Raw genomic sequence first — 12417 nt, forward strand, 5'->3', positions numbered from 1 at the left:
ACAGGGAGGAACTTGCCACTCTCCCAGTTTTTTTTGTTTTACCTTGGTGATGCTCTGGGTTTTTCTTCCAAGCCTTCCTTACAGAGTCAGAGGTTTTCACGAGCCCTTAGACGAAGTCCTGGCTTTACCCTCCAGCACGGTTAAAGACATGCCCCCAAGAAAATGCTGAAAAAATGTTTCCTAGCCTCAAGTGAGGAAGTATCATCCTTGGGTACCTAGCTCGATTAGCCTAGAGGTAGCAGCTGCTCTCAGTGCAGCTTTTCGCTTTATTCTGTAAGCTGGCTTCAGGGCTTGAGCTCTGCCGTAAGCTCCGGGCACTGATCTGACCTCGTTTCTGCGAGTGAGCCTTCTGCTCGGAGCGGTGCCTCCGCACGAGCAGGCAGGCTGCAGCAGCACGTCCTGCTGGCTGGGGTGCCTGGCCCCATCAGCTCCCCATGCGCACAGCAGCCACGTTTCAAAAACGGCAGGTTTTAAATCCTGCCTCTCTCACGTGCTCTGTCATTTTTAGCTCCTAATTTGGGGGTGCCGTGCTACTCTGGAATTCGCAGCTCAGCTTTGAATCTCTGATATGATGGAGAGAATTATTCCTCCAAGAGTTTAGGAAGGACCAGTTTAACAGGGCAGGATCACATTAATGTGGTCAGTTGTGTGTCCTAACTTTATATTCATTTGGGGCAAAAAACTGCCAGCACTCCTTTTCTTTGTATTTTTTTGTTTTTGTTTGTTTTTTTGTTTTTGTTTTTTTTAATATAGCTTTGTCTGTTAAAGGATGGGCAGGGAAAGGAAGGAGTGGGTGTAGAAAATGAACGTGTGGTTGGACTGCCCAGCCTTCTAGGGTTTTTTAGGAAAAGTCCAAAAAGCTCTATAAACATGGGAAAATTCATGGAAATAAAATGCTTATTTTACCACTTATTTCCAAATTATATTTATATTTCTGAGATTACATCTTCCAAGTTCTCTTTCATCTCTTCATTCACACTCAAACTTTACATCTATAGAACAAAGGGAAACTGTACTTCTTTGGGTTTTGCCTGTAAATTAAGAGTTGACAGCTGTTCATCAGGCTGTGTAATGCCAGCCGCTCACACTGCCATATGAACATAACTTGTGTATTTTTTTCACCTGGAATATTACAAATATGAGAGAAGAAAACTAGAAGAGATGTCTTGTTTTAGTTTAAATCCGCTATTCATATGCTCTGTGATCCATGGAATGCAGTAGCTGAGATGAAGGAAAAAGAATAGCAAAATAAGAATTTCAGAGAATGATTTCATCTTTAAGCACTTTCTGCATCACTAGCTTAACATAGCTCCTCGAGGCCACATAGGCAAGACATATGTAAAATTAGATTAGAGTGTTTAGGAAGAAAGACCCATCTTTCTAGTTAGTTGTCTCAGACTACCTGATACATGACTAGAAGCTACTCTGTCCAAACAAATAACGTTCTTCCTGTAAGATGTGGGAGGCTTTTTTGATCCAGTCTGTGTTTAGAGTGCTTTCAATGTGTTCTGTGGGGGAAGAACCTTCCAAAGTTAGATAGTTATCTTAGGAAAGCAGATATATTACTGGGGCTCAGTCCATAAGTCATCAAAACTCTCAGGAAGTTATTAGACGGATTATCTTTTGCATCAGCTGCTAGCTGCTACAAGAAGTATGTTTTTCGCTTCTTCCTCTGCTATGTCTGGAGACTTAACTTAGTGGTCATTCTGTGATAATTGGGATCCTGAAAGGAGAAAATGGTGTTCCCATGGTGGTCGTTTATTTAAATTAGCTTAAAAAAGAGATCTAGGAAATGGTAAGTTGTTACAATGAAGCTGCAGCTATCTTGAAAGGGAAAGCACTTATTTGAAGAAGATAAAATATCTTCATAACAATGAGACATCCAGACTGGCAAGTTGTCCAGATTTCACCAGATGCCTGGTAGGATTTCTGTCTGAGGTATTAGATATGATTTCTGGATGAATTACCTCCTCTTGGAAGAGAAAAGGACCTTTTTGCTTTGGCACTTCTCTGAAGCTTTTGAATCCCTCTAGCACCTGCAGTGAAGGCAGAAGACTGAATTAACTTGGTAAGCTGAAGGCCTGACTGTATCACCTTTGCTTCTGAGGGCACTACAATCCTGCTCTGGTTTGACTGTGGGAAATGATAACCACCTAAAAGAAGGGCAGTAACTGTTGGCTGTCCCCACTGAAGCAACAGTCAACAAACAGCATCAGCATATTGCAGTAGATGCCAGGTTCTTGCTCACTGTCTCTCAGGATAACCACTCTCCTTGTCTCCATTCAGGTTTTCGTGGTGGGGTGCTAGGGGGTTGGCTTAAAATTATCTACACATTCTGTGTATCAGCAGGGTTATTCACTTTGTCACCGAAACACAGACTTGCATGTTGGAGGGGATTATCAGTTATGCCTCCAGGCTTAGCATCTTCCTCTGAGTGCAGCCTTACCTGCAATATTCTGCTAACAGGTTGGCTGTCTGTATCTGTTTTGTACTGTCAGACAGCGTACAAGCTTGGGAGGTGACGTGTTAGTGTTGGGGTAGGAGTCGCCTGTATAGGGATATGCCACCGTTCTAGTAAGTAATATTTTTATTGTAGTTTTTGTGTCAGAAGGTGGAGAGAGGAGAAAATGTGTTGGTATGTATTTACCTACACAGAATGAACAGATACTTCGGTAAGTGATAACAGGGAAGATCTTTGTATAGCCACTAGCATATCACTTGCTGTCTTTCTGTTCATAGTATCCCTTCAGAGATGAGTGAAATAATCTTGCTTGTAGGGTTGTATGCTCCTTTTGGCTGTTTTACTGAGTCCTGACCTCCATTCTGAAGTGGTCTGGGGGGAAAATAAAAGTTTGTTTTCAATTTTACTGTTGTCACCCTGCTGTAGAATTCACTGCTCTCAAACTTGAAGTCTCCTAAGGATCAACCAACTGAAACAAGGACACTAAAATAGTTTTTAATGAGTTTTTCAAATTCAAGTCTAGTATATTACTTTCCATAAATGATTTTTCTTCTGTATAGCCGTCATGGTACTTATCTTCCTGGGTGGTCATGTTATCCCTCTGAAATATGCTGCAGTAGAAGTGGATGAAGCCTTAATGATATTTCTCACCCAACCCTTCTTTAAATGTGTTTTCCCCCAAACATTAATGATTTCACCATGCTTTCATTTTCTATTAAAAATAATTTAAACTATTTCATAATTAGATCTTATCTACTTCAGCAGAACTTTAACAAGTGTGCATTTCATCTACATTGTTTTGAGCATTATCAGTACTATACTCGTACAGTTTTGCAGAGAGCGTGCAGATGTGGACAGACTTACTTGCTTTAAACTAGATCCAGTTAGACAATGAAAGCGTGACAGTAATTAACTTTGCATGTCAAAGGGTAAAGGTTCCCTAGCTGTCCCTGCTCCAGAGTGGTTGCAGTGCCGCCTACTTGGACCGCTGTTTGGTGGAAGACTGAGACTGTCCGGTGGCTGCCTTCCCGGGAAGGAGGCAGGTTTTTTGCTTTCTGCTCACCAAACCCTTCCATTAGCCAATAGTGTTCAATAATCCATAAGAAAGCAGGGGGAAGGGTTAGTTTTCTGGCAAATTGTAAGTTGCACCATTTCACAAAGGGGTCTCACAACTGAAAGAGCCAACACAAAATGAGGGGGGAAGTGTCTGACCACAAGAATTACGGGAGAGAGGAACCTTCGACTTTCTTGCAGGCTGTTATATTGGCTCAATTTGTGTCTCAAAACCTTTGTCTTAGTGAGATCCCACACTGCTGTGTTATGGAATAAAGATCTTTCAGTCAAGGAATGATAGCATTACAGACTTTATAAATTGGTAAAATGAATACAATAACAGCAAATAAGAGGGAAGAATATATCCTTCCGTTTCCTCCCATACTTCGCAGCCTACACAAGATTTAAGCAATGTATACCACAATTTGCAGAGCAAGCTAAAAATGTACATGAACAGGATGTAAATAGTAACCAATCTTGGCTTTGTGGATGATAAGCAATTGGTTATCATTATTACCTAAATATAGTAGTTGCAAATTGATTGCCTTCTAAACAGCAAATCCACATATACAGGTTTTAGGCTGCTTGTATATAGGCATATTCCATTTATTTTTCTCTACCTGTTTTACAGTATAATTTTTTTGAAAACAATCCGAACTTCAGCTATTTTGCAGTACATGTTTATGACTTGCTGATTATTTGTCCCAATGTCTTTTCTAAAATCTGATGGGAAAACCCTGCTTTTAGTTATTTTACAACTTTGTTGACAGTTTGTGCTATAACAGCTATGGTATGATTGGATTTATGCCAAGTTAGGAAGTTCTGAGTGGAAACTTTCAGCCTTCTGTTTATAAAACCTTGGATTTCCCTCTCTCATACACCCATAGTCTTCTATGGGAGGAAGATTTTACTGTGATTCATTAAAAATAAAAATAATAATAATAATTTTTCCTTTGAAAGCTGATTTCATAGATGGATAAAATATTGAAAGACAAAGGGGAAAAAAATCGGGGCTCCTAGGAGAAGTTTTAGCCCCAATATCAATGGGAGACTTATCAGTCATAACTGTAGCACAACGTGTGGTATCTTCTCTCTCTTCATAAAAATACTGATAAATCCATTCCTGGATGCAGGAAAGAATAATGAACTTTCAAAATCAAAAGTGAGAATTGCCAGTTCCATGTGTTTTTTCAATGACATACAATTTACTCTTAATATGTCTTTCCATATGTCTTACTTATCTTTCAAAATCTGTTGCATCTATTCTTTAACATGCTGTATGTTAAAGAAAAAAAATTCTAACACAGATAGAAGAACTGGAGAAAGGCAGTAGATATTTCCTCTCTTCTGTTTTCAGTGAGAGATTATATTAAGCACTATTTTTGCTTCTGAAGCCAACCTTTTGGTGAAATATGCTATTATTTAATCATTATTATATTTATTATATAAATGGACTGTTTTCACTGGATAGTACCTACGTCCAAATGCATTAAATTACACCCACCCACCCCATGCATATTTCACCTGGGAGATTCCCATGCCTGATTTCACTTCTCAAGAGCCACTTTCCAAGTTTCTAGAGATCAAAGTATCTAATGGCTTTACAGCACATACGAGAAAGAGTATGTGGTCTCGGTCCTGTTTGGCGGGCATGGGTATCCACCTCAAAACTGACACAGATGTCTGCAGGACTTGTTTCCAAACCTAAGCTAGAATTGAGCAAACAGATTTGATTTCTGCATAGTCAGAAAGGAGGGTTGTACGTAAATTGTGTGTTTAAAATGACAAAAAATGTCATCTCCAGGTTTTTACATGTGCTCTTCAGTATGTGGAAAGACATTTCATGGGTAGTCTTCATATACCCAGCTAAAAGTAAACTCTGTTCAACATTCAGTATGAGTCCTGAAAAAGCATGCTGTCATCCCCCCCCCCCCCCGAAACTTCAGTAGGAAAAGAGCTTTCAAATAAAATATTGCAAACGTGTGGGAACAACCATGTTTGGTGTTTTGTAAGGGATTAATGGCTCTTGCATTTTCAAAATATAAAACATGTTTTGCTTCCCAGGAAAATTGTCATAATCATGTAGTGTCTGTTTGGAAAAAGGACTAATTGTGTTCCTAAAATGATGTCTCCTAAATTGAATATTCCATTTATTCTTCTCCACCACTTTTGGTATTTCTGTTTTGTTTTGTTTTAACAAGTGGCTCTTGTTTGGTCTATTTTTTTTTTTATTTAGACTAATGAACAGAATGCTGAACTAGAAGTTCAGATCTACAGTTGCTGGTTTATTACAGATGTCTGTGCAGTGGCAACAAATAGTGTGCATGTGCACGAGTGTGCGTGTGTGTTTTTAAATAAAAAGAAAGCAGAGGTTTGCTCATTTGTTTGCCTATTGTGAAGCTGTCCTGCACCTTTCTACTCCTTTGTAATAGGGTGAAGGCTGCTGAATGGCGGCCTTGTGCCATTTGTTGATTTTAAACCTCCCTGTTAATCCACAGGAACCTGCTGGTGTGCGCAGCAGGAGAGCTGTGTGACAAGTGGAAATCTGGCTGGGGGGGGAGGAAGGGGGGTCACAGGGGATAATAATCATTCAGCCATCAGCCTTTGTCACCCTTAAGCCTAATTGTTACCCTTTGCTGGTAACCACATTGAAGTGCTGGCCTTTTAAGTGTTTCTTGATTTCACTTGGCACAGGCTTCCCCATAGGCCCGTTTATCGGTGGGTTTGCAACGTATCAGCTTGGCTGCGTTTGGGTTTTACCAGCCTCGTTGAATTTTCTCTTTCCATTCAAAATAATTCAGGAGAGTCCAAAGTGATGGAAGTGGCTGGATGGAAACTGTGTGGTTGTTAACAAATTTCTCTCTCTCAAGAGCGGCGCTAAAGCAGAAGCAGAAGGCTTTACCGTGCTGCAAACCAGCTGGTTTGTGGAGTTGGTATATGGGCAACAACTTCCGTTGATACGGAGACCTGACTGCAAGAACAGCCCTTTCTAAGCAGCAGCAATATAATTTTCAGAACCTGAAAGGGGGTGGGGCAGGGGGAAGCTTTCTGCATCTCTGTATGCATTTGCACCAAAAATGCACCCTTGCTTTCAGTTGCTTATCAAAACTGAAAGTGTGAGGATGGCTGAGGCAAATTATACTCACAGTTGCTTTTGCAAACTCGGTGGGGGGGGTGGAAAGAGAATTAAACAATTTAAAAACAACAAAGAAGAACCTTTAAGGTGTAATATCTTTTTTTTCCTAACAGTCAGAAACTGGTTCTTCCACTTTCCTTGCCAGTTATACATGCTAACGTAGGTATTGCACTTTCTGTTGTTTTCCTTGAAGAAGTTTGGGGTAGAAGCTTCTAATGTGAAGTATAGTAGCAAAAATGAAGCCTGACCCTGGGGCTTTGCAATGGGCAAGTATCTATAAATGTAAAGTAAGTTTGTGTTTTGGGATACCTTGTAGGGGAAGGAGGGCTGTTTCTGTGTTTCCCCCACCCCTGTGTGGCGGGGGTTGTGTCAGGACATTTTACATAAGATTGCTTAGGCTTGTATAAGGAGGAAAATCCCTGGGTTGCTGGTGCAGGCCTTGGAAGTACTTCTGATCAAATATACTTTTCTTCTAAGCAGTTGGACACAATAGATTTCAAGCAGATGCAGCGAGTATTTTCTCTGCTCCGATCTGATAGCCTGTGTTTGAAAGTTGTGTCAGTAGTGGTGATGGTAAATTCAGGGTCGTTACAGGAGTCTGATTACATAGCGTGATTACAGTCTTATTTTCAAGTCCAGTCTGGTGGGTTCTTCCACCTGGCTCAGTATTTCAACAAAAGGCTCAATAATACATTTAAGCATTTGATAAATGTTTTGACCACTTTGTGCTTGCTACCCTTTTACAATAAAAGGAGGTCATTTATTTAGCAGCTTTATTTTTCAGTAGTCTGCTCATCTGTGTTAACGATGGTATATTTCCCTGCTTCTTGTAGCCATGTCATTGTGCTGTTCGGATTTCTCTCTGAACAGTGCAAGTCATACTGGTACCTGTGTGGGCCTGATACTTCCATGCAGAAGATTTAACTAATAAAAACTTTTGATTTGAGAAAAAGATCAGCCCTCGGCTGTTATATCTTCAACCTTCTGTGGTGTGGTTTTAATTGTAGCTGCTGAGTCTGGTTAATAATTCTGTTGCAACTGTTTTTGCAGGACATGTCTCAGGAAGGCTATGGAACCAGATCTCAACCCTCTATGGCCCCAGGAAAACCTAACCACGAAGACTTGAATCTGATCCAGCAAGAAAGACCATCGAGCTTACCAGTAAGAAGCTAATGTTTCTGTTACAGTATAGGATTTAAAAAATGAAAACACTTAATGTAGGACTTTATTGCATCTAGGATGAGCAGATGAGAAATATTGGAAAGAGAAATACTAACCAAAGTTACTAACAAAATGGTTTTAAAAATACATTGAGAACAGAGAGCTTATATATGAGTGGACTTTTACTTACGTAGGCTTTTACTGGTTCAAAAATACCGTTATTTATGCACATCCGTGTTTGTGCACGTGTGTATTTGCATAGAGGAAATGGAATGAATTTTTTTTTTAGCTTCGGGAATTCCATACTTCCACAAAACTATCTGATGATGAAGAGGCTTTTGTTACTCCTATCCCTTTTCTAAGGATTTCAGTAAGTTTTGATTTAGAATGCTGCTGCCATGATTTATTTGCTCCAAATCCCAAGCACAGATAATGAGTTTGACATGTTAATTCTGGTATGGTCTATTGCTACTTTCAGAGGTGTAGTAATCATAATGACAGTGATACTTTGGATAGATTGATCTTTTGGTTAGATGATTATTTTGAACTAACCTTTCTTAGTTCTCTGAGCTCTATACATTCTGCTGTGGGGGAAACAGCACAAATAAAATTAATCTGCTTTGCAAAGACACTGCAGCTACTTGTATTTTTGAAGGTCTTCACCGTAATAGACGAAAGTCCTCTTTGACCTTGTTTCTGTATGCCTCTGTTTGGGAGGTTTTTTGTTTGTTGGCAGTAGCATGAACTTAAAACAGCTAGAATATGTTCAACTTAAAAGATGAAAACTGTTTAAACTAAGTGAGCTTTGGCTTGGAATAATGTATCATAAACCTATTGGATATTTCCTGTTCTTCACTGGGCATGTATTCATTTCCAGTTGGCAGAGGGATCCCTGTGTATGCTTACCTTATCAGCTAAATTATTTGTGAAATTTAGTAGTTTATTGCATATTTTATCTCTGACACATGCCATATTGCCAACCCTTAAAAATAGAAAAAGTATTGAAAATCAATCTGTAAGACTTCCAGTAATACACAGTCACTATATAAAATGTCTTATATGATGACAGTCCTATGTGCATGCCTCACTCAAATTCAGCTCTCCTCCCCCCCCCCCCCCCCCGAAATCAGGATCACCTTAATAGAATTAAAAGAAATGCTTTGGAGCTTCTTTTAAAAACAACTTTCATGCAATAAACATCTTCATAGCCTTTTAAAGTTGTAACTTTGGAACCTAGGACAGTATATGTACAAGAAATGCTTTACATGCTGTTTGAGATAAATGTATGTTTTAGGAGCAGCTGTGGAAACTGGTGTAAGAAGAGCTATCCATTTGCTTTGAGCTAATTTTAATTTGACAGGTTTTTTTCAATAAATCTTTTTTTAAAAGACCAATTTCCCTGAACAGGTCTGAAAAACAAATGTTGGCAATTAGTTTAAAAATACTAGCGAGTGTGGACATTGAACTGTTCTGGCAACACCTAACTTCTTAAAAAGCAATGATATTAAAAGGGACATTTTATCTCCCAGTTTTTCATAAGCAGTATATATTAGGGTAGATGGAAGTAAGGAAGCTCCTTATCAACTAATGGTCTGCTAATTTGCCTGTGATTTTCTTAAATGACTGTCCTACTTTTAATGCGTCCTCTGTCCTACCTCCATCATCGTGATATCTAAGCAGAGTATTGGGTATTATCTGTGTCCCTAAGTGTTTGGTATATTTAGTAGCTCATTATTATTCTTGGTATGAGTAAGTTGGTGATATTAACAGTGAATATTAACCATTTTGGCCACATAGCTTAAATTGTAAATTGGTCCTAAATGCTGTTATTCATGCTGAAAAGCTTTGATACATATCCACAGACCACTTCATATACTCAAAAACTCTGCTGTTTGGATAGGGAGGGGAATGGGAGGTGTTTTCATTTTGTATTGGGATGGGGGTGTACCAAAATCAAAAAGAACTGTAGCTCTACGTATGTGGCTGCATTGTTTGTTTTTGTAGTGTGAACAAACTCCCCACCATCTTAATTCCAAGTAAAACGTCTTGGAAATTAGGAACAGCCCATACATTCAAAGTATGGTGAGCATGCTAAATGCTTTCATATAGCTCTACAGGGGGTAAGCATGGCTTGAACATATAAACATTTTTTTTTCCTTGAACAACAGAGTTCTGTATTTAGTTTTGGACTACTTATGAAAACCTGTGATCACTATCCCTCATTTAGTATCCCTAGTTATAGTGTCATTTTGGAATACTAAATATAAGCTGCTTAAAGTTGTTTTCAAGATTCCTTATAATGCTGTCCTTGAGGGTAGTCAGTAAGTCTTCATTGTATATTGCAGTTTGAAGTGATAGCAGTGGTGCTGCGCTTTTAATAAAATTTGGTTATGTTTTGGTTTTGGGAAATTTGCCTGCTATATTTTTGTTTCTTAATGGCGTTGTGTGAAATCACAGCAGCTATGTGGCAAACTCTTACAAGTGTCTAAAACCAACAAAAGAGATGTAATAATGAATGGTGAATGGTGTTCTCTGATGTGGCTTTAAAAAAAAAAAATTTTTCCTGTGATGGATTCAAAGAGGAGCTAGCCACTTTCTGCAGCTCTGAACGCTGACTTGTCATCCTTTTGGAGAGTGTTTTTCGGCAGGTTTGTGTCACAGTGAGCACAGCTAAACAGCTCTATAGTTGTTCCATTTCCTTCACACGTTGTATATAAAAGTCCTGACATGAATGTTCCCATAAAGTTCAAAGCAGACAAATTTGTAATGTGGGTTGGTAACAAATGGCTCCAAACAAAATATGGCTTTATTAGCCACTTCTAATGGGCTGTCAGGGTCTATACAATGCTTGCTTTCCTTTGCCCTAAATGCTCTGATACCTGGAGGGTTTGACCTGGAGGTCTTTGACCATGTGGAGTCACTGAGAGCCCAAATGAAACGCTGCATAGAATAGTGCTCAGAGCACTTTTGTTGGAGTCACAGTTAGAAGGAAATCTCAAGCTTTTGAGAAAACATGGGTGTTTGGTACTCTGTGAAGGAAAGGAAGTCATAAACAGAAACTGTTCCTTATTAGGGAAAAGGAAAAGAAGGGGGAGAGGCCTGAATGAAAATGTCTGGAGAACAGCTACTACAGAATATATTTGCCAAGATTCAGGGGATATAGGCAAAATACACACTTCTGCTATTGTGGGAAACGTAGAGCGGTCTTACAGAAGACAGAAGAAGCTTCCAAATGATAGATCTGCAAATTTGTCATTGCAGTAAAGGAGCTTATGTCAGCAGCAGGCTCTGTGTGTCTGTGAAGACTAATACTTTATTTTACCTTTAATGAGTAATTTTGTAAATGTTCACATTGGATTGTGTTGATAGGATGAAGAGCAGAAAACATGTGAATTTAATTTCTTTTATTGCCATCAACATGAAAGTTGTTTCAGATAGACATTGGGATTACATTGCTCTGTTTTAATAAGGTCTTTTTTGCCTGGTGTCAAGTGTGCTTGTTTGGGGTGTGAGGTCAAATGGCTTAGCCAGGGTTGCCATGCCTTTAAAGCAGTGGTTTCTGCTAATTCGTCCTTGTCGCATCCCCCTGGTGAAGTTTCACGGCTGCTTGAGCCACTCCAAATCGGGGTGGCTGCAGTGGTGCCGCGTGCCCCGCGATGTGCTGGCCATGCCAGCCCACCTCCTCCATTGTCGCTCCTGTGACCAGCCAGCAGAGTCGATTCAGGGAACTGACCGAGCTGAGAAATAATCACTCTTTTTATTTCTGGGTTAATTTTTGACTGGATCACTGTGTAGTTGCCTGCACATCAGTGGAACAGCAAAGGAGGAGATGGTTGGTAACCTGTAGCTGTGGTGGGAGAGGGAACAGTGGGGCTGCAGAAGCTCTGATTTTTAGCCACATCCTAAAGACTGTACGGTCTCATTAGAGTGGTTTAAGATGCTGTCACCCTGTCAGCTAAGACATGGTGACAAAACACATCTGTGTTTTTAGTCTGAACCCACAGTGATCAGAGAGCCCTAAACTGGTAGAAGGCAGTTCACTTTTTTGGTAAGGTAAGGTGTTTTTTGCCAGCTTACAGCCCAGAGCCGTTTCACTGAGGGGTCAGTGAGTGCTAGCAGCAATGCTTCGGAATGCATGGCTGGAGGCAGCAGCGATGGTAGGCTTGTGGCAGCCTTGATTTAGATCAGTGTAAACTGTTGTGAAATCATGGCCTTAGTCTTGTAAGTTAGCTCAGGTATCATTGTGTGGAGGTCATCTGATGCCAGTGGGGAAAGGTTATATCTGGAATTGAGGGAATCAGTGCTTTACTAGGTCACTCTGAGTTCTGTGTTCATGGATTAATTCTGCAATGTCACATATTCACTGGGTTTCTTCATGGAGGCAGAACAATTTTTACAGAAAACAAAATAATAGCTAGCAATGGAGGTAGACTACTAGTTATGCCTTATGCATTAGACTACTAGTTATGCCTTATGCATTATGGTGATCTGTGATGTTTAATGTTGGTTCTACAATGTCTATAGTAGTGTAAGCTTCAAAGTAAGGTAGGGCTTAAATAATGCATACCGTTGCTTGGACAGATAAAATTTTTGTGTTATCAGTAGC

At 39.7% G+C, this 12417-nt stretch overlaps 1 protein-coding gene across 7 annotated transcripts in view; it reads left to right on the forward strand.

The window, feature by feature from the left end:
- The window catches only part of ARID1B (AT-rich interaction domain 1B), a 347057-nt gene that overhangs the window by 102627 nt on the left and 232013 nt on the right, over positions 1 to 12417 (forward strand). For all 7 annotated transcript variants that reach the window (XM_067293600.1, XM_067293595.1, XM_013958989.2 and 4 more), the window contains one exon: positions 7701 to 7811. In XM_067293600.1, the coding sequence (XP_067149701.1) occupies positions 7701 to 7811 (111 nt within the window). The remainder of the gene's footprint in view (positions 1 to 7700; positions 7812 to 12417) is intronic.

The sequence above is a fragment of the Apteryx mantelli genome, chromosome 3 (genome assembly GCF_036417845.1).
Source record: "Apteryx mantelli isolate bAptMan1 chromosome 3, bAptMan1.hap1, whole genome shotgun sequence".
Lineage (NCBI taxonomy): Eukaryota > Metazoa > Chordata > Aves > Apterygiformes > Apterygidae > Apteryx > Apteryx mantelli.